Consider the following 23,165-nt stretch of genomic DNA (forward strand, 5'->3'; position numbering starts at 1 on the left):
TCCACTGGGTGAATGAGTATGCCTGGGGGAAGGGTATTCAAAAGAAGGGGGAGAAAAAATGGGAAGGGAGGGTGTTCCCTCTGTGGATCAGGTGACTGTATAAAGACCAGACTCCTCCCACAAATAAGGTTAACTAATGTTAAAGGGGTACTCTGGCCCTAAGACTTCTTATCCCCCAGCCAAAGGATAGGTGATAAGATGTCTGACCGGGGGGGGGGGGGTGTCCTGCCGCTGGGGACCCCACAATCTTGCATTCACACCCACCTCTTTGAGCTGCACGCCGCGCTGCCATCTTACAAATGTCCGTCACGCCCCCTCCCGTAGACTTGCATACTGGCGGCGGGGGTGATGTCACAGGGGGCGGGGCATGACATCACAATACTCCGGCCACGTGGTCGGCACCCAGCAGTTTGTGAGCTGGCAGCATGGCGTGCAGCTCAAAGAGGTGGGTGCCGAATGCAAGATCCTTTGGATAGGGGATAAGAAGTCTTAGGGCCGGAGTACCCCTTTAACCTATACTTATCGGTTCTCTGAGGAGCAGTTTTAGGCCATGTTCACATGTCAGAATTTCCATGTGGAATCCGCACTGGATTTAATGAGATTCTGCAGCACTGTGCACATGGCGGAATTTCCATGCCAGATGTTTCTGATTCTGCTGTCCGCAGAAATAATGGCCTTGTCCATTCTTTCTGTGGATTCCGCACGGAAAATGCATTGCCGTCTATGGAGACAGCACATTTCTGAGCTGTCTTGGCAGCGGATGTTCGCAGTCTGCGGAATGTGCGCACAGTGGTTTTCCATGTAGACATTCCGATGTCTGAACATATCCTTAGTATGAATCCACTTTAGATGGAAATCAAGGAAAAACATCCAGAGATCCTGAGGATGGAAAAAAACAATGTTTGAAAGATTTCAGAGAAGGATTCAGGAATCACTGTAATGAACAGGTCAGAAGAATAAAACTGCAAACAATGGTTGTGTCCGACTAACATGTCCAACCCACAACTCACCGCTTCTTAGCACAGACAACCAGCTCCAGCAAGGGAAACAGAAAAGGAAGACTCCAGGGGAAGAGAGCAAAAACTGTATCACTAAGCAGTGGAGAAACATGTCCTGGTCAGATGGATCCAGATCTCTATAGAGAAACATGTCCTGGTCAGATGGATCCAGATCTCTGTGGAGAAACATGTCCTGGTCAGATGGATCCAGATCTCTATAGAGAAACATGTCCTGGTCAGATGGATCCAGATCTCTGTAGAGAAACATGGCCTGATCAGATGGATCCAGATCTCTATAGAGAAACATGTCCTGGTCAGATGGATCCAGATCTCTATAGAGAAACATGTCCTGGTCAGATGGATCCAGATCTCTATAGAGAAACATGTCCTGGTCAGATGGATCCAGATCTCTATAGAGAAACATGTCCTGGTCAGATGGATCCAGATCTCTATAGAGAAACATGGCCTGGTCAGATGGATCCAGATCTCTATAGAGAAACGTGTCCTGGTCAGATGGATCCAGATCTCTATAGAGAAACATGGCCTGGTCAGATGGATCCAGATCTCTGGAGAAACATGGCCTGGTCAGATGGATCCAGATCTCTGTATAAAAACATGTCCTGGTCAGATGGATCCAGATCTCTATAGAGAAACATGTCCTGGTCAGATGGATCCAGATCTCTATAGAGAAACATGTCCTGGTCAGATGGATCCAGATCTCTATAGAGAAACATGTCCTGGTCAGATGGATCCAGATCTCTATAGAGAAACATGGCCTGGTCAGATGGATCCAGATCTCTATAGAGAAACGTGTCCTGGTCAGATGGATCCAGATCTCTATAGAGAAACATGGCCTGGTCAGATGGATCCAGATCTCTGGAGAAACATGGCCTGGTCAGATGGATCCAGATCTCTGTATAAAAACATGTCCTGGTCAGATGGATCCAGATCTCTATAGAGAAACATGTCCTGGTCAGATGGATCCAGATCTCTATAGAGAAACATGACCTGGTCAGATGGATCCAGATCTCTATAGAGAAACATGACCTGGTCAGATGGATCCAGATCGCTATAGAGAAACATGGCCTGGTCAGATGGATCCAGATCTCTATAGAGAAACATGGCCTGGTCAGATGGATCCAGATCTCTGTATAAAAACATGTCCTGGTCAGATGGATCCAGATCTCTATAGAGAAACATGACCTGGTCAGATGGATCCAGATCTCTATAGAGAAACATGGCCTGGTCAGATGGATCCAGATCTCTATAGAAAAACATGACCTGGTCAGATGGATCCAGATCTCTATAGAGAAACATGACCTGGTCAGATGGATCCAGATCTCTATAGAGAAACATGACCTGGTCAGATGGATCCAGATCTCTATAGAGAAACATGACCTGGTCAGATGGATCCAGATCTCTATAGAGAAACATGGCCTGGTCAGATGGATCCAGATCTCTATAGAGAAACATGGCCTGGTCAGATGGATCCAGATCTCTATAGAGAAACATGGCCTGGTCAGATGGATCCAGATCTCTGTATAGAAATATGGCCTGGTCAGATGGATCCAGATCTCTGTAGAGAAACATGGCCTGGTCAGAGGGATCCAGATCTCTATAGAGAAACATGGCCTGGTCAGATGGATCCAGATCTCTATAGAGAAACATGGCCTGGTCAGATGGATCCAGATCTCTATAGAGAAACATGGCCTGGTCAGATGGATCCAGATCTCTATAGAGAAACATGGCCTGGTCAGATGGATCCAGATCTCTATAGAGAAACATGGCCTGGTCAGATGGATCCAGATCTCTGTATAGAAATATGTCCTGGTCAGATGGATCCAGATCTCTGTAGAGAAACATGGCCTGGTCAGAGGGATCCAGATCTCTATAGAGAAACATGGCCTGATCAGATGGATCCAGATCTCTATAGAGAAACATGGCCTGGTCAGATGGATCCAGATCTCTATAGAGAAACATGGCCTGGTCAGATGGATCCAGATCTCTGTATAGAAATATGTCCTGGTCAGATGGATCCAGATCTCTGTAGAGAAACATGGCCTGGTCAGAGGGATCCAGATCTCTATAGAGAAACATGGCCTGGTCAGATGGATCCAGATCTCTATAGAGAAACATGGCCTGGTCAGATGGATCCAGATCTCTGTATAGAAATATGTCCTGGTCAGATGGATCCAGATCTCTGTAGAGAAACATGGCCTGGTCAGAGGGATCCAGATCTCTATAGAGAAACATGGCCTGATCAGATGGATCCAGATCTCTATAGAGAAACATGGCCTGGTCAGGTGGATCCAGATTACTATAGAGGAACATGTCCTGGTCAGATGGATCCAGATCTGGATGACCCTTCTTGACAGTTCAGGCTAGTGGAGATGTAATGGTGGAAGGAAATGTTTTCTTAGCGCACTCTGGCTCCTGACACCTGTGGATGGACCTTTGGACAGTAGGGCTTATCTCAAGGGTTATATAATCATGGACTGGGTCCAGAAACACATGAGTTTTTCTTGCTTCCCTGGCCTTCCAAGTCCCCAGATCTTAATCCAATAGGGGGTGAAGTAGAAAGGGCTGTTCAGGAGAAGCGTTCCTGTCCACGTTGGCCGATGTTCTTTGCGAAACAATTTCCGGGATGTAAGCCATGACCAATAGCTGCGACTCTGAAGGCAAAAAGAGGTCCCACCCGGTAATAGACTAGAATCAGCAATATTTGATGGGAATAAAGATGAAGCATCAACCACACGTAAAGAAAACTGTTTATTAAAAGCATCATGGCCGCCAACAAGAGAAGGCGACTCAGGACACTGGATCAGAGACAATGAGATGCAAAATAAATACAATAGCAGCACCCAGCCGATAGATGGTGGAGGAGATACCCTACGTGAAGACGCCGCACCAACCAGAACCGGGCACCAATGGACAGAGTAAAGCAAATCACCCAATATCAGATCTGAACAGTCACAAACGTAACACACACAGCAGAACCGGAGCAGATCAGTCACACATCAAAGAGCGTGAAAAGATCAGAATCATATGCCCCTGCAGTACCAAACAGATCTCTCGGGGGCAGTGGTGAGTAACAAGACAAAAAATAAGCAACCGGAATCTGATATGATATATACCAACAGCCTCCAGCTATTGCAAAACTACAATTCCCAGCATGCCCGGACAGCCGTTGGCTGTCCGGGCATGCTGGAATTTGTAGTTTTGCAATAGCTGAAGGCATCCAGAGGATTCAATCCTCGGGAACCGCGCTCATCGGAGCGGTGCTAACAGATAAAACTACTACCCCCATCGGAGCACAGCAGTATCGGTCTCCTCTAGAGTCACAGTTGTGTTCCTTTAGTGTTCAGGCACATACATTTTCCACACGACCAGGGAAAAAGGCTTAGATAGTTTTTTTAATCAAACAGAGACAAATTTAAAAATATAATAATTAATAGACTTAGATGGGGCTTAATGAGCGCTGCGCCCCCTGCTGTCTGTGAGCACCACAGTCCTGTGTATGAGGTTGTAGGATCCAGTAGGCCACCAGGAGAAAAGCGTCTTGGATGTTGATTAGATTTATGCAAAGAAATGCATCCGGGTATGTAACACGTATATACAGGAGGATGGCGCAAAAAAATACCGTGGAGGCCGCGACTCTTACATCTGATCACGAAGACGTGCGAGTCTCTGCGAAAGTTCATCCTGCAAGAGAGAACACATAGAAGGTCAGCATAATATAATACAGCAAATCATATACAGGACTGCACTCACTATTCTGCTGGTGGGGTCACTGTGTACATACATTACATTACTTATCCTGTACTGATCCTGAGTTATATCCTGTATTATTCTCCAGAGCTGTACTCACTATTCTGCTGGTGGGGTCACTGTGTACATACATTACTTATCCTGTACTGATCCTGAGTTATATCCTGTATTATACTCCACAGCTGTACTCACTATTCTGCTGGTGAGGTCACTGTGTACATACATTACATTACTTATCCTGTACTGATCCTGAGTTATATCCTGTATTATACTCCAGAGCTGTACTCACCATTCTGCTGGTGAGGTCACTGTGTATATACATTACTTATCCTGTACGGATCCTGAGTTATATCCTGTATTATACTCCAGAGCTGTACTCACTATTCTGCTGGTGAGGTCACTGTGTATATACATTACATTACTTATCCTGTACTGATCCTGAGTTATATCCTGTATTATACTCCAGAGCTATACTCACTATTCTGCTGGAGAGGTCTGTGTGTACATACATTACATTACTTATCCTGTACTGATCCTGAGTTATATTCTGTATTATACTCCAGAGCTGTACTCACTATTCTGCTGGTGAGGTCACTGTGTACATACATTACATTACTTATCCTGTACTGATCCTGAGTTATATCCTGTATTATACTCCAGAGCTGTACTCACTATTCTGCTGGTGAGGTCACTGTGTACATACATTACATTACTTATCCTGTACTGATCCTGAGTTATATCCTGTATTATACTCCAGAGCTGTACTCACTATTCTCCTGGTGGGGTCACTGTGTACATACATTACATTACTTATCCTGTACTGATCCTGAGTTATATCCTGTATTATACTCCAGAGCTGTACTCGCTATTCTGCTGGTGATATCACTGTGTACATACATTACATTACTTATCCTGTACTGATCCTGAGTTATATCCTGTATTATACTCCAGAGCTGTACTCACTATTCTGCTGGTGAGGTCACTGTGTACATACATTACTTATCCTGTACTGATCCTGAGTTATATCCTGTATTATACTCCAGAGCTGTACTCACTATTCTGCTGGTGAGGTCACTGTGTACATACATTACATTACTTATCCTGTACTGATCCTGAGTTATATCCTGTATTATACTCTCATATTCTCGTACACTGAGTATATAAATTTACCTGTTCTGTAGAAGCGACACTAGTTCCCACAGATCCGGTCTGCCCTTGAGGAAGCTCCATGTTCAAGTCAAGGCTAAAAAAAAATAAAAAAAAAGTAACAAGATGCAAACCCTGAGCAAGAAGATTCTGTAATATGTTGGACCCAGCAAAAACAGCATCACACCTGTCCTCAGGTTGTGTGTGGAATTACAACTCCTCCTATTCCAATGAATAAAACTGAGGTGCAGAACCACACACAACCTGAGGAGACCAGTGTCTATTCAGATATGTTTATTAGCCCTTAAGAAACTCTAAAAGGCCAGTGACCCACTGCCCAAATATTATATTAATACTGTAACGTTATAAGAGGAGCGGCTGATATCAGTCACATGTGATACAATGTCTCCGGAGGTTATATCACTATAATACACACACACACATACATACATACATACATACATACATATATATATATATATATATATATATATATATATATATATATATATATATATATATATATATATACATATACATATATACACATACACACACACACTGATCCTTCAACTTACAATGGTTTCAACATACAATGGTCTTTTCTGGACCATTGTAACTTGAAACCAGACAACATAAAATGCTATGGAATCTGCAAAACGCGTCAATGGCGGGAAGAACCGACCAATCAGAATGGACATTTCACTGGTAAAACCCCTGTATTCCTTAAGTGTATGCACTGACTGGTGTCTGGTAGCGCCCCCTACAGTACAGGGAGGTATTACATGTTCTGTACTCTTTACCTGTATTACTAAAGTGTATGCACTGACTGGTGTCTGGTAGCGCCCCCTACAGTACAGGGAGGTATTACATGTTCTGTACTCTTTACCTGTATTACTGAAGTGTATGCACTGACTGGTGTCTGGTAGCGCCCCCTACAGTACAGGGAGGTATTACATGTTCTGTACTCTTTACCTGTATTACTGAAGTGTATGCACTGACTGGTGTCTGGTAGCACCCCCTACAGTACAGGGAGGTATTACATGTTCTGTACTCTTTACCTGTGCCAGGGTTAGCTGCTCCTTTGGACACCAGGTGAGGGCGGCTCCATTTTTACTATTTTTAGGACATTGCATGTTCTGTACAGGACCTTGAAGAAGCTTCTGTCCTCTACATAGATCAGTGTTTCCCAAAGAGGGTTCCTCCAGCTGTTACAAAACTACAACTCCCAGCATGCCCGGACAGCCTTCGGCTGTCCGGGCATGCTGGGAGTTGTAGTTTTGCAACAGCTGGAGGTACCCTCTTTGGGAAACACTGGAATAGACAGTGATTACAGCTTCCAGCAGATCTTTATTACTTTTATATGTAAGGATTTGCTTTATCTATATTACTTATCTACTTATTTATCTTTAATCCTCACTTTTTCCTATTTTTGGATGACATTTTGGGGCTTCAGAACCAATTACCAAGTTTCCATAGAGTTATGGTCTCAACATACAATGGTCTCAACATACAATATTAATCGGTCCCAGGGCGACCATTGTAACTGGAGGGACTGCTGTGTGTGTGTGTACATTATATATGTAAATTTTTAGGCTGTAATAATCACTCACCCGGCTTCGTCCGCCATCTCTTGTAACAAACTGTCCACTTGATTCTGCAAGAGGAAAAATCTGAATGAGCAACTAATCAGCGTGCCTCCAGCTGTTGTGAAACTACAACTCCCAGTATGCTGTTTAGATTTATAAATAATTTATCTATCTCATCTCTATCTACCTTTACCATTCAGTTTTTACCATTATTTGTAGTGATTGATAGATATAGATAGAGATATATATAAATAATTTTAACATTTTTTTTTTTAATATATTTTATATGAAGAACAACAAGGTCCGGCACTAGAGCGGTTGCAGGTAAAAACGATTTGTTGCTTTATTGAAGATATCGCAGTATAAAGCTGGAAGTCTGACGCGTTTCGCAATAATGCTTAATCGTATTATTGCGAATGAGCCTACGATTAAGCATTCTTGCAAAACGCGTCAGACTTCCAGCTTTGTACTGCGATATCTTCAATAAAGCAACAAATCGTTTTTACCTGCAACCGCTCTAGTGCCGGACCTTGTTGTTCTTCTTGTACAAGCACCCAGCCGGAAGCGGTATCGGTCGGCTTGTGGCACAGGTGGAGAGGTGGGCGTGCTGTCGGTGAGTGGCTCATAGTTCAGCTTTTGATATATTAATATTAATATATTATATATATATATATAATATCAAAAGCTGAACTATGAGCCGCTCACCGACAGCACGCCCACCTCTCCACCTGTGCCACAAGCATATATATATATATATATATATATATATATATATATATATATATATATATATTCTAAAATCCTACCTGCGGTGTTGTCAGCGTCGTCGTGTTGCTCATTGTATCTTCCATCTGCTGCGTCTGAACATCGAGCGTCTCAAACTGGTGCTCAAACTTATCCATAAGAGCGGAGATCTGCGGACGGAGAAGATGGTCAGTGATAGAGGAGGAGGGGAAACGTCCTGTATACAACACACACTATACATATAAGCACACAGCTCACCTTCTCCAGGTTCATACTCTTCAGCGTGGCGTCCATAGACTTCACCACACCCGCCATCGACTTTGTCACCTGAAACATAAAAACAAGTGAAAACCTACAAAACCGCGTCACCAATAATTCAGAAGACGACTTTATAGTCCACAGATTTTTGCATTTTCTCCATTAACCATTTATAAGCTCAAATCCAATGCCACCAACCTTGCCCATGGTGACGGCCGTCTGTACCCGCGCTGCCACCGCATCCACCCGGGCGCTCATGCGCAGGAAGTTGATGCCCTGATTCTTCTGCCGGATGGCGTTCTCCGCGTGTATCCGTGCGATCTCTGTATTTCCCTTCTGTATGGCCTGGAGAACAGGAGAGAGATGGGACAGGTGAGGAGTGCGCTATATACGGAGCGGACGCCGTGGACCCTTCCCGACATGGCGGCGCTCCTCACCTTCTTTATTTTTGCCTTCTCGGCCTTCTCTTCTTTTTCGCATTTTTTGGCGTTCCGGTTCAGTTCCTTAGCTGCGAACTTTAGGTTAAACAAATTTTCTGATCAAAGGGTTAAGGGAAAATAAACCGGAGATGACATCACAGCCTGAGCAGCTGGCGAAACCCAGTGCGCCAAACACGTCATGATACCATTGTTTATATCAGGACGCTGAGCGGATTGTTATTGGATGATCAGATTAACAGTGTTTCCCAACCAGGGTGCCTCCCACTGTTGCCAAACTACAACTCCCAGCATGCCCGGACTTAGAATCTTCAGAAAACACCAACATTGTGATAATACACTGCTCAAAAAAATTAAGTGAACACTAGGATAACACATCGTAGATCTAAATGAATGAACTAATCGTATGAAATACTTTCGTGTTTACATAGTTGAATTCGCTGACAACAAAATCCCACAAAAATTATCAATGGAAATCAAATGTATCAACCCCTGGAGGTCTGGATATGGAGTCACACTCAAAATCACAGTGGAAAACCCCACTACAGGCTGATCCAACTTTATGTAATGTCCTTAATACAAGTCCCAATGAGGCTCAGTAGTGTGTGTGGCCTCCACGTGCCCGTATGACCTCCCTACAACGCCTGGGCATGCTCCTGATGAGGTGGAGGATGGTCTCCTGAGGGATGTCCTCCCAGACCTGGACTAAAGCATCCGCCAACTCCTGGACAGTCTGTGGTGGATGGAGCGAGACGTCCTAGATGTGCTCAATCGGATTCAGGGGAACGGGCGGCCAGTCCATAGCATCAATGCCTTCCTCTTGTAGGAACTGCGGACACACTCCAGACACATGAGGTCTAGCATTGTCTTGTATTAGGAGGAACCCAGGGCCAACCGCACCAGCTTATGGTCTCACAAGGGGTCTGAGGATCTCATCCTGGTAGCTAATGGCAGTCAGGCTACCTCTGGCAAGTACATGGAGGGCTGTGCAGCCCCCCAAAGAAATTCCACCCCACACCATTACTGACCCACCGCCAAACCGGTCATGCCGGAGGATGTTGCAGGCAGCAGAACCTTCTCCATGGCGTCTCCAGACTCTGTCACATCTCTCACATGTGCTCAGTGTGAACCTGCTTTCATCTGTGAAGAGCACAGGGCACCAGTGGTGAATTTGCCATCTTGGTGTTCTCTGGCAAATGCCAAACGTCCTGCACAGTGTTGGGCTGTAAGCACAACCCCCACCTGTGGATGTTGGGCCCTCATACCACCAGTGCAGAGTCGAGGCGTCGGACCAAATTTTGGGTACCTGGAGTCTGAGTCGGCAAATAATGCACCGACTCGGACTCCTACTAAATTTAGATTAGAATAAAAAAAAAGAAAAAAAAAAAAAAAGCAAGTTTAAATGTGCCAATTAACAAAAATGTATGACTTCTCTACTGTAAGAAAAAAGACCAATGCATGCAGTGCCTCACGTAACCGCAAAACGAACACCAACCAAAGAAAAGGGGGGTGTACACATGAAGGTATTCAATGTAGAGAGTCCCGTGGTATCACCATTTCACAAACTAACCAATAAGAGATAAATAAAGCAAAAAAAAATATATAAAATCAATCCAAATTAAATACCATATAATGTTATAGCAATTTTATGTATACCAAAATCATAAATAGCAAAGTGCATAGAAGGAAATATAATAATATATGTAAGGGCAAAGTGGCCATCCAGTATAGACTCCTGGACAAATCCCCGCTGGGCGAAACGCGTCGGAGGTTTGGTGGGTTACTGGGGAGTCACTGTGTGTGGTGGGGGGGGGGGGGGGGGGGGGGTTCTCTACCACTGTATTGTTACTTTACTGGGTTCTCTGCTGGGCATTGTTCCTTCAATTCCTGAAATTGATTGTCAATCAGTGTTCTTCCTGAGTGGACAGTGGGATTTCACACAAGTGTCAGTGACTTGGAGTTACATTGTGGTGTTGTCTAACCAGCAGCCTAATTAGATGACCAGGTGCAGTGATCAGACACCACCCCCTCTCTCTCTGCCAAGCCAGAGGATTCATGGGAAATGTAGTCAGGATTAGGAAATCATTAGGAATTGCGATCAGTATGGCTGACATGCCCCGTGCCTGACTAATTCAGCTAAAACAGGTATGCACAAGAACCTCTAAAATATTCTCTAATAATAACCTATGTAGCATTATATAAGCAAATATTATATTTATATTTTTCCCCGGAGTGCTTCTTTTATAGTGTTATCACATCAGAATACTAAATAACAATCATGGTTGCGGTTCTTAGTAGGAATTCATTGCGATAGTCCTGTTTAGCAGCGTTCCCCAATCAGGGTGCCTCCAGCTGTTGCCAAACTACAACTCCCAGCATGCCTTCAGCCTTTAGCTGTACGGGCATAGTGGGAGTTGTAGTTTTGCAACAGCTGGAGGCACCCAGATTAGGAAACACTGCATTAGGATTGTGTGATCCAACAACTGATCAGTCACTCAGCGCCATTTCAGGAGATGACGTTATACACTGGCAGTGTAAGGGTTACCAGAATCACAACAACAAGGGATCCCTGAGCGCCAGATCACCGTGTCCCTCGCTATTAATAACTGGATAACCCTGCTCTGCCGGTGTCTGCAGTCTGCCCGGCCCCGCCTGATGTCTACATCACATGACCTCACACCAGGAAATATGTGAACCCCGACCTGTGTCCTGACCGCACCCCATAATCCAGAGCGATACAACAATCCATGAGAGTGTGATACAACGTATACAGGATGGTATATATAAACTAACTAGAGGAGAATGGGATACATTGTATCTAACCTGTAACCAGAGGAGAATGGGATACATTGTATCTAACCTGTAACCAGCGGCGAGTGTGATACATTGTATCTAACGTAACACGAGGACAGTGTGATACATTGTATCTAACGTAACACGAGGACAGTGTGATACATTGTATCTAACGTAACACGAGGACAGTGTGATACATTGTATCTAACGTAACACGAGGACAGTGTGATACATTGTATCTAACGTAACACTAGGACAGTGTGATACATTGTATCTAACGTAACACGAGGACAGTGTGATACATTGTATCTAACGTAACACGAGGACAGTGTGATACATTGTATCTAACGTAACACGAGGACAGTGTGATACATTGTATCTAACGTAACACGAGGACAGTGTGATACATTGTATCTAACGTAACACGAGGACAGTGTGATACATTGTATCTAACGTAACATGAGGACAGTGTAATTTATTGTATCTAACGTAACATGACAGTGTGATACATTGTATCTAACGTAACACGAGGACAGTGTGATACATTGTATCTAATGTAACACGAGGACAGTGTGATACATTGTATCTAATGCAACATGAGGACAGTGTGATACATTGTATCTAATGTAACATGAGGACAGTGTGATACATTGTATCTAATGTAACATGAGGACAGTGTGATACATTGTATTTATAACATGAGAGATTGTATCACACTGTCCTCTAGTTACGTTAGATACAATGTATCACACTCTCCCCTGGATACATTGTAGATATAGATACAGTCCTCTATACCAGTGTTTTCCAACCAGTGTGCCTCCAGCTGTTGCAAAACTACAACTCCCAGCATGCCCGGACAACCGTTGGCTGCTCTATACAATGTATCCCACTCTCCTATGTTATAGATACAATCTCTCGTTCTTTGTTACATTATAGATACAATGTATCCCACTCTCCTCTGGATATGTTAATAGATACAATGTGTCAACACAAACTGGGGGATAAACCCTCAGGATAATATCCCCAAACTAATATACCCTCTACTTAAATTTAAAAATAACCTTTATTAGACTCTGTAGAGTATTTAATCCAAAATAGTGCAAACTTATTTAAAGACACAGTGTTCTTCCGATATGGTGCTGCTGCGCTGATTGACAGGTTAGAGTTCACATCGCTCCCTTTTCACACGTATGACACGTAATGTATGTGTCTGTATATTCACAGCGGAGGGATATACACTCAATTGTTACCATATGCTCTAGTGCAGTGGTCTCCAACCTGCGGACCTCCAGATGTTGCAAAACTACAACTCCCAGCATGCCCGGACAGCCAACGGCTGTCCGGGCATGCTGGGAGTTGTAGTTTTGCAACATCTGGAGGTCCGCAGGTTGGAGACCACTGCACTAGTGTAAGTTCGGAGTAACACTCTGAAGATTAAAATAGCATAGCTTAGGGCGCATTCACACCACGTTTTTGCAATACAGTTCCTGTATCAGGTTTTTGATGAAAAACTGATTCCTCAAAACCGGACTAAACTGTATCAAAAAGAGTGTACAAATTTTAACCCATATATATACGTTTTGAAAAATGATGTCCGGTTGCATCTGTTTTTTTAAGAAAAGAACATATACGTTAACTTTTCACCCCATTTTGAATAAAGTTTCACTTGTTTGATTGAAATTCCCCCCCAAAAAAAAAAAAACTGTGCAAAGTCAAAAAACGTATGGAACCGTACGCACATACAGTTCTGTACAGTTCCCATTGACTCCCATGTTAAAAAAAAAAAAAAAAAAAAAGATACGGTTTAATACAGTTTTTCACCCCGACCAAAAAACATGGTAGACTACAGTTTTGGGTACGGGGAAAAAAAATAGGACAAAACCGTATGAGATGCAAAACGGACTAAACCGGATGATGCGTTTGACATACGGTTTAATGTTAAGTCAATGCATACGGTTTTCTATACAGTTCTATACGGTTTTTAACTTGAAGCCATATACGGGAAATGTATAGCAAAAACGTGGAGTGTGTGTAGCCCAACAATTGAGTGTATATCCCTCCTTCTCATGACCGCTGTGAATATACAAACACATACATTGCGTGTCATACGTGTGAAAAGGGAGCGATGTGAACTCTTTAAAGGGGTTATCCAGGAAAAAAAAAACTTTTTTTTTTTATATATCAACTGGCTCCAGAAATTTAAACAGATTTGTAAATTACTTCTATTAAAAAATCTTAATCCTTTCAGTACTTATGAGCTTCTGAAGTTTAGGTTGTTCTTTCCTGTCTAAGTGCTCTCTGATAACGCGTGTCTCGGGAACCGCCCAGTTTAGAAGAGGTTTGCTATGGGGATTTGCTTCTAAACTGGACAGTTCTCGAGACACGTGTCATCAGAGAGCACTTAGACAGAAAAGAACAACCTTAACTTCAGAAGCTCATAAGTACTGAAAGGATTAAGATTTTTTAATAGAAGTAATTTACAAATCTGTTTAACTTTCTGGAGCCAGTTGATATATATATAAAAAAGTTTTTTCCTGGATAACCCCTTTAACCTGTCAATCAGTGCAGCAGCACCATATCGGAAGAACACTGTTTTTAAATAAGTTTGCACTATTTTGGGTTAAATACCTACGGAGTCTAATAAAGTTTATTTTTAAATTTAAGTGGGGGGGGGGGGTTCCTAGTTTGGGGATACTGAGGGTTTATTCCTCAGTTTGTGTTGACATTATTTACCCCGGAACCTCCGGGAGATTGTTTTCTAAAATAGATACAATGTATCACAATGTCCCCTGGCTACATTATAGATACAATTAGAGATGAGCGAACTTACAGTAAATTCGATTAGTCACGAACTTCTCAGCTCGGCGGTTGCTGACTTTTCCTGCATAAATTAGTTCAGCTTTCAGGTGCTCCAGTGGGCTGGAAAAGGTGGATACAGTCCTAGGAAAGAGTCTCCTAGGAATTTATCCACCTTTTCCAGCCCACCGGAGCCCCTGAAAGCTGAACTAATTTATGCAGGATAAGTCATCAACTGCCGAGCTGAGAAGTTCGTGACGAATCGAATTTACTGTAAGTTCGCTCATCTCTAGATACAATGTATCACACTATCCTCTGGATACATTATAGATACAATGTATCACATTGTTCTCTGAATACATTGTAGATATAGATACAGTCCTCTATACCAGTGGTCTTCAACCTGCGGACCTCCAGATGTTGCAAAACTACAACTCCCATCATGCCCGGACAGCCGTTGGCTGTCCGGGCATGCTGGGAGTTGTAGTTTTGCAACATCTGGAGGTCCGCAGGTTGAAGACCACTGCTCTATACAATATATCCCACCGTCATCCTGGTATATTATAGATACAGTGTATCACTCTCTCCTATGTTTATACAATCTCCCTCATGTTATAAATAAAATGTATCTATAAACATAGGAGAAAGTGATACAATGTATCTAAAATATACACGATGACAGTGGGATATATATTGTATAGAGGACTGTATCTATAATGTATCCAGAGGACAGTGTGATACATTGTATCTATAATGTATCCAGAGGACAGTGTGATACATTGTATCTATAATGTATCCAGAGGACAGTGTGATACATTGTATCTATAATGTATCCAGAGGACAGTGTGATACAATGTATCTAAAATATACCCAAATGACAGTGTGATATATATTGTATAGAGGACTGTATCTATATCTGCAATGTATTCAGAGGACAGTGTGATACATTGTATCTAATAACATGACCAGAGGATAGTGTGATACATTGTATCTAAAATGTATCCAGAGGACAGTGTGATACATTGTATCTATAATGTATCCAGAGGACAGTGTGATACATTGTATCTATAATGTATCCAGAGGACAGTGTGATACGTTGTATCTATAATGTATCCAGAGGATAGTGTGATACGTTGTATCTATAATGTATCCAGAGGCCAGTGTGATACATTGTATCTATAATGTATCCAGAGGACAGTGTGATACATTGTATCTATAATGTATCCAGAGGACAGTGAGATACATTGTATAGAGCAGTGTTTCCCAACCAGGGTGCCTCCAGCTGTTGCAAAACTACAACTCCCAGCATGCTAGGGGTTGTAGTTTTGCAACAGCTGGAGACACCCTGGTTGGGAAACACTGCTGTAGAGATTGTCGCCTTCTTACAGACCACAAATCACATCTTCACCTGGGCATGCTGGGAGTTGTAGTTTTGCAACAGCTGGAGGCACCCTGGTTGGGAAACACTGGTATCTGTAGCTATAACTACCATGTATTCAGGGGAGAGTGTGATACACTGTATCCAGGGCTGTATCTATATGTGCACTGTATCCAGGGCCAGGCAGTCCTATGTAAGTGAAGTGTAAGCATTCTAAGACCTCTGCTTGCTGTAAGTGAACGCAGACATCCTTGTGTACAGCCGGAGGCTGAGAATGTCTCCTCTCACTAATCACAGCTGAGGGTTTGTATCTAAAGGGTCAGATGAGCGTCCTCCTGGGAAGCCTGGTACTTGTAGTCCTCCACACTGTGCAGGGAAATACAATCTATTGCTCCCTGGTATCAACAACATTGCTAAACCAAGAAAGATAATCCTACAAAAACTACAACTCCCAGCATGCCAGGACAGTTTATACAGATCAGAGGAGGAAGAACTACATAGGTGCCCCATGCTTAGGGGTCACCCCAATGACGTGGTTGCACAGGAGCTGATGGTTTCTATGGCAACTGGGTGTCTATTCCCCGTGGGGGTCACTATCCAACAGGACTCCATACAATGACAATGATGGGGGCACTAAGAGCAGGTAACTGCCCCGTCACATCAATTATTATTATTATTATTATTATTGCCCTTGGTTCCAGAGAGGGGTATAAGTATGGGGGCTCCGAAGAACAGGACACGAATATGGTCATGTGACCTCTGCAGGATGATGGGCGGTCATGTGACCTCTGCAGGATGATGGGCGGTCATGTGACCTCTGCAGGATGATGGGCGGTCATGTGACCTCTGCAGGATGATGGGCGGTCATGTGACCTCTGCAGGATGATGGGCGGTCATGTGACCTCTGCAGGATGATGGGCGGTCATGTGACCTCTGCAGGATGATGGGCGGTCATGTGACCTCTGCAGGATGATGGGCGGTCATGTGACCTCTGCAGGATGATGGGCGGTCATGTGACCTCTGCAGGATGATGGGCGGTCATGTGACCTCTGCAGGATGATGGGCGGTCATGTGACCTCTGCAGGATGATGGGCGGTCATGTCAGTTACCGGAGTAGATAGAGGGGGGGGCAGTTACCGGAGTAGATAGAGGGGGCAGTTACCGGAGTAGATAGAGGGGGCAGTTACTAGAGTAGATAGAGGGGGCAGTTAATAGAGTAGATAGAGGGGGCAGTTACTGGAGTAGATAGAGGGGGCAGTTACTGGAGTAGATAGAGGGGGCAGTTACTGGAGTAGATAGAGGGGGCAGTTACTGGAGTAGATAGAGGGGGCAGTTACTGGAGTAGATAGAGGGGGCAGTTACTGGAGTAGATAGAGGGGGGCAGTTACTGGAGTAGATAGAGGGGGGCAGTTACTGGAGTAGATAGAGGGGGCAGTTAATGGAGTAGATAGAGGGGGCAGTTAATGGAGTAGATAGAGGGGGCAGTTACCGGAGTAGATAGAGGGGGCAGTTACCGGAGTAGATAGAGGGGGCAGTTACCGGAGTAGATAGAGGGGGCAGTTACCGGAGTAGATAGAGGGGGCAGTTACCGGAGTAGATAGAGGGGGCAGTTACCGGAGTAGATAGAGGGGGCAGTTACCGGAGTAGACAGAGGGGGCAGTTACCGGAGTAGACAGAGGGGGCAGTTACCGGAGTAGACAGAGGGGGCAGTTACCGGAGTAGACAGAGGGGGCAGTTACCGGAGTAGACAGAGGGGGCAGTTACCGGAGTAGACAGAGGGGGCAGTTACCGGAGTAGATAGAGGGGGCAGTTACCGGAGTAGATAGAGGGGGCAGTTACCGGAGTAGATAGAGGGGGCAGTTACCGGAGTAGACAGAGGGGGCAGTTACCGGAGTAGACAGAGGGGGCAGTTACCGGAGTAGATAGAGGGGGCAGTTACCGGAGTAGATAGAGGGGGCAGTTACCGGAGAAGATAGAGGGGGCAGTTACCGGAGTAGATAGAGGGGGCAGTTACCGGAGAAGATAGAGGGGGCAGTTACCGGAGTAGATAGAGGGGGCAGTTACCGGAGTAGATAGAGGGGGCAGTTACCGGAGTAGATAGAGGGGGCAGTTACCGGAGTAGATAGAGGGGGCAGTTACCGGAGTAGACAGAGGGGGCAGTTACCGGAGTAGATAGAGGGGGCAGTTACCGGAGTAGATAGAGGGGGCAGTTACAAGGTTAGGGGCAGCTGACTACGCGGCTCTGACAGCACTACCCTCGGTCAGCGCTCACCCCCACAGGATAAGGATACTCTCCATGCTGGACATGTTGGATCCGTCTCTTCAATCTCCGGTGTCTCCCGGTCCCGTCTCACAAGCTGTAAACTCTTCCGGGTTCTTCCGGTATATTGGACCTCTCCGCTTCCTGTTGTTACGTGACGTCACCGGCCTCTCAGCCAGTAGGACTCCGCTCTGGGTATCGAGAGGCGGGGCCAGGGAGAAGGGCGTGACGATGACGCAGGCGCTGGCTCTATAGCGTCAGAGTCTTGTGACCGGGTAGTCACGCTCGGGGGGCGCGGTCTGTCACTAGGGGGAAAGGGGGTGGGGCCAGAGTAAACATTACTAATTGATACATTTACATGTCTCCGCCCACTAGGTGAGTTTCCCCATAAATACAGCTCAGCCTGTCTACCTTCTCTGCTTGCTGTCACTGAATGGAAAGACAGAGGAGCGGCCTCAGCCTTGTTCTGCTTATAAACCAGTGCTACCCAACCAGGGTGCCTCCAGCTGTTGCCACACAACAACTCCCATCATTGAGGGGGCAAGTTCCATTCACTGACAGCAAGCAATTTTGGAAATTGTGAAAAACTGAAAGGAGAATACAATTGTGGTGTCCCGGTACCGCATTGTATAGGTTACCTATATAGAGGTCCCTATAGTCAGAGTCCCTAGGACGTCGGGGTCCCTCTTTTGTAGTTTTCCCCTTGTCACCTCTCACTTAGTCAATGACTATATAGCAGTTCTTATTAATATAGATATAAGTATAAATATGTATATATTTAGTTATCTACCTGTTCTGAGCGTAGCAGGACCTGCGAGTCACGTGATTAGGTTAGAACTCTATGGTTTTGCTACAGGACCTTTGGAGGTTTCCGTGACGTGTTCACCCACAATGCAATGTAACGGTGAGTGACAGTTGTTGTGGACCAATCCAAATCGTCCGGCCCCCGCCCATATAAGGGACCTGCGCCATCTTGATCCCTCTCTTTGGTTGCTGATTCTGGAAGAGGTAGGACCTCCGCAGCTTACAAGACGATTTACTAGGCCAAAGCCTTGCGGCCTCGACCTATAACATAGCGGATATATTAAAGGAGTAGTCCAGTGGTGATTCAGTGGTGAGCAACTTATCCCCTATCCTAAGGATAGGGGATAAGTTGCAGATCGCGGGGGGTCCGACCGCTGGGGCCCCCTGCGATCTCCTGTACGGAGCCCCGACAGCCCGCGGGAAGGGGGCGTGTCGACCTCCGCACGAAGCGGCGGCCGACACGCCCCCTCAATACAACTCTATGGCAGAGCCGAAGCGCTGCCTTCGGCAATCTCCGGCTCTGCCATAGAGATGTATTGAGGGGGCGTGTCGGCCGCCGCCTCATGTGGGGGTCGACACCCGCTATCTCGGCGGAGAGCCGGGGCCCCGTACAGAGAGATCGCGGGGGGCCCCAGCGGTCGGACCCCCGCAATCTCAAACTTATCCCCTATCCTTAGGATAGGGGATAAGTTTTTCACCACTGGACTACCCCTTTAAGCAATTCCCCCGCTACTCACCGCAAGATCACTGGACCTAATATCTCCCCTAAATCCAGTGGATCTCTGCTATATAATCCTTAAGAAGCTAAATTGATCTTATCTGATCCCAACCGACTGTCAATCGCTGCTCAGCTATATCTATAGAGACTGTTATCTGGACTGTTACTATTGCTACATGTACAGAAATTCTTCAGTAAATGTTCCTGCAAGTTTTCAGTTAGCAGCGGTTGTGGACAATCCTTTATTTCTGCATCACCTATTGCTCTTGGGAAGGCTGGCAATAGGCCTATCAAGAATACAGCATTTAACCCCTCGCCCAGCATTAGTATCCTCCCATCTGCCACCACACAATCTATTGCTCTCTGTTATCAGCCGTGACACCATTATCCAGAGTCAATATTTTCCAACCAGGGTGCCTACAGCTGTTGCAAAACTACAACTCCCAGCCATAGGCGTGCGCAGCCTATTGCATTAGGGTGTGCACCCTAAAGCACAAACTCATGCCGCGCGCGTGCGTATAGATATCTACACATATACATATACACACATATACATATACACACATATACATATACACACATACACATACACATATACACACATACACATACACATATACACACATACACATATACATACACGCACATACACATATACATACATATACATATACACACATACACATATACATACATATACATATACACACATACACATATACATATACACACATACACATATACATACATACACATATACACACATACACATATACATGCACGCACATACACATACACATATACATACACATAGACATATACACACATATACATATACACACATACACATATACATACACATACACATACACGCACGCACATACACATATACACACACGCACGCACATACACATACACATATACATACACATATACACATACACATATACATACACATATACATACACGCACGCACATACACATACACATATACATATACACACATATACACATACACATACATACACATATACATACACGCACGCACATACACATATACATATACACACATACACATATACATACACGCACATACACATATACATATACACACATACACATATACATGCACGCACATACACATACACATATACATACACATACACATATACATATACACACATATACACATACACATATACACATACACATATACATACACATATACATACACGCACGCACATACACATATACATATACACACATACACATATACATACACGCACATACACATATACATATACACACATACACATATACATGCACGCACATACACATATACATACACATACACATATACATATACACACATACACTCTTGCTTGCATGCACACATACATAAACAGACCTGCACTCATATAGGTGCAGTATAAGTCCCCCCACATTAGGTTGCCAGTACAGTTCCCCCCACATTTGGTTGGCAGTATAGTCCCCCCCCCCCCCCACACACACACACATTAGGTTGGCAGTACAGTTCCCCCCACATTAGGTTGGCAGAACAGTCCCCCCCACGTTAGGTTGGCAGTACAGTTTCCCCCACATTAGGTGCAGTACAGTTCCCCCCCACATTAGGTGCAGTACAGTTCCCCCCACATTAGGTGCAGTACAGTTCCCCCCACATTAGGTGCAGTACAGTTCCCCCCACATTAGGTGCAGTACAGTTCCCCCCACATTAGGTGCAGTACAGTTCCCCCCCACATTAGGTGCAGTATAGTTCCCCACATTAGGTGCAGTATAGTTCCCCCACATTAGGTGCAGTATAGTTCCCCCACATTAGGTGCAGTATAGATCCCCCACATTAGGTGCAGTATAGTTCCCCCCCCCCCATTAGGTGCAGTATAGTTCTCCCCCATTAGGTGCAGTACAGTTCCCCCCACATTAGGTGCAGTATAGTTCTCCCCCATTAGGTGCAGTACAGTTCTCCCCCATTAGGTGCAGTACAGTTCCCCCCACATTAGGTGCAGTGTAGTTCCCCCACATTAGGTGCAGTGTAGTTCCCCCACATTAGGTGCAGTATAGTTCCCCCACATTAGGTGCAGTATAGTTCCCCCCACATTAGGTGCAGTATAGTTCCCCCCACATTAGGTGCAGTATAGTTCCCCCACATTAGGTGCACTATAGTTCCCCCCCACATTAGGTGCACTATAGTTCCCCCCCACATTAGGTGCACTATAGTTCCCCCCACATTAGGTGCACTATAGTTCCCCCACATTAGGTGCAGTATAGTTCCCCCACATTAGGTGCAGTATAGTTCCCCCCACATTAGGTGCAGTATAGTTCCCTCATAGACATACAGCCTTCAGCCATATACAGTGTATGGCTGGAGGCTGTATGTCTGTGTACTGCCCCCACTTCAGTGTTCCGACCACCGGTCCGAGGTCACGATCCACTGTTATGGCCTATAGACCATAGCAGTAGGTCCCGGGACCAGAGGATGACGTGCTGCCAGCTGGTGCTAGAGACTTACCATTCCGGCTGGCGCGCATCCTCCTCCACGATGCGCCGCTCCTCCGTTGCTATGGGTGCACGTACGGGACGTCAGTGACGTCCCTGCTTGCGATACCTCCCGGCGGCCCCTGCGTTTTTAAAGTTAACGCGGGGGCCTCCGCAGAAAGGTAAACGAGACATCTTTGTGTCCCGAAAAGATCTTTTGGGACAGAGGGATGTCCCGAATGTGACGGGGGCCCCCTGCGGGCTGCTTAGTGGTGGCCGCGGATCCCCCCCTGGGCTTTATTAGGGTGTGCCCAGGCACACTCGGCACACCCTGTGCGCACGCCTATGCTCCCAGCATGCCCGGACAGCCAAAGGCAAAAGCACAAAACCTTAATACATAAAGAAGGCAAAAAAGTCCTGCATAAAGAAGGCAAAAAAGTCCTGCATTTGTTTCCTTTTTGTATCACATCTGCAAGAGGCAACACTACATAAATAAACCATCACCCATACCTACAGGAAAAATACTGCAACTCATATTATCCTCACATTATATTGTACACAGAGGCAGTATTATAGTAGATATATTCTTGTATATAGGAGCAGTATTATAGTAGTTATATTCTTGTATATAGGAGCAGTATTTTAGTAGTTATATTCTTGTATATAGGAGCAGTATTATAGTAGATATATTCTTGTATATAGGAGCAGTATTATAGTAGTTATATTCTTGTATATAGGAGCAGTATTATAGTAGATATATTCTTGTATATAGGAGCAGTATTATAGTAGTTATATTCTTGTATATAGGAGCAGTATTATAGTAGATATATTCTTGTATATAGGAGCAGTATTATAGTAGTTATATTCTTGTATATAGGAGCAGTATTATAGTAGTTATATTCTTGTATATAGGGGCAGTATTATAGTAGTTATATTCTTGTATATAGGAGCAGTATTATAGTAGTTATATTCTTGTATATAGG

At 44.7% G+C, this 23,165-nt stretch overlaps 1 protein-coding gene across 1 annotated transcript; it reads right to left on the bottom strand.

The window, feature by feature from the left end:
- Positions 1–3,754: 3,754 nt before the first annotated feature.
- CHMP1B (charged multivesicular body protein 1B) lies at positions 3,755–18,413 on the bottom strand. The gene is made up of 8 exons (XM_056540876.1): positions 18,199–18,413; positions 8,941–9,038; positions 8,702–8,848; positions 8,504–8,572; positions 8,308–8,415; positions 7,526–7,569; positions 5,937–6,009; positions 3,755–4,700 (listed from the first exon to the last, which is right to left on the bottom strand). Exons 1-8 carry the CDS (start codon positions 18,212–18,214, stop codon positions 4,656–4,658), a joined length of 600 nt encoding a protein of 199 aa, XP_056396851.1. The 5' UTR covers positions 18,215–18,413; the 3' UTR covers positions 3,755–4,655.
- Between the last annotated feature and the right edge of the window lie 4,752 nt (positions 18,414–23,165).

This window comes from Hyla sarda, chromosome 9 (assembly GCF_029499605.1).
Source record: "Hyla sarda isolate aHylSar1 chromosome 9, aHylSar1.hap1, whole genome shotgun sequence".
NCBI lineage: Eukaryota > Metazoa > Chordata > Amphibia > Anura > Hylidae > Hyla > Hyla sarda.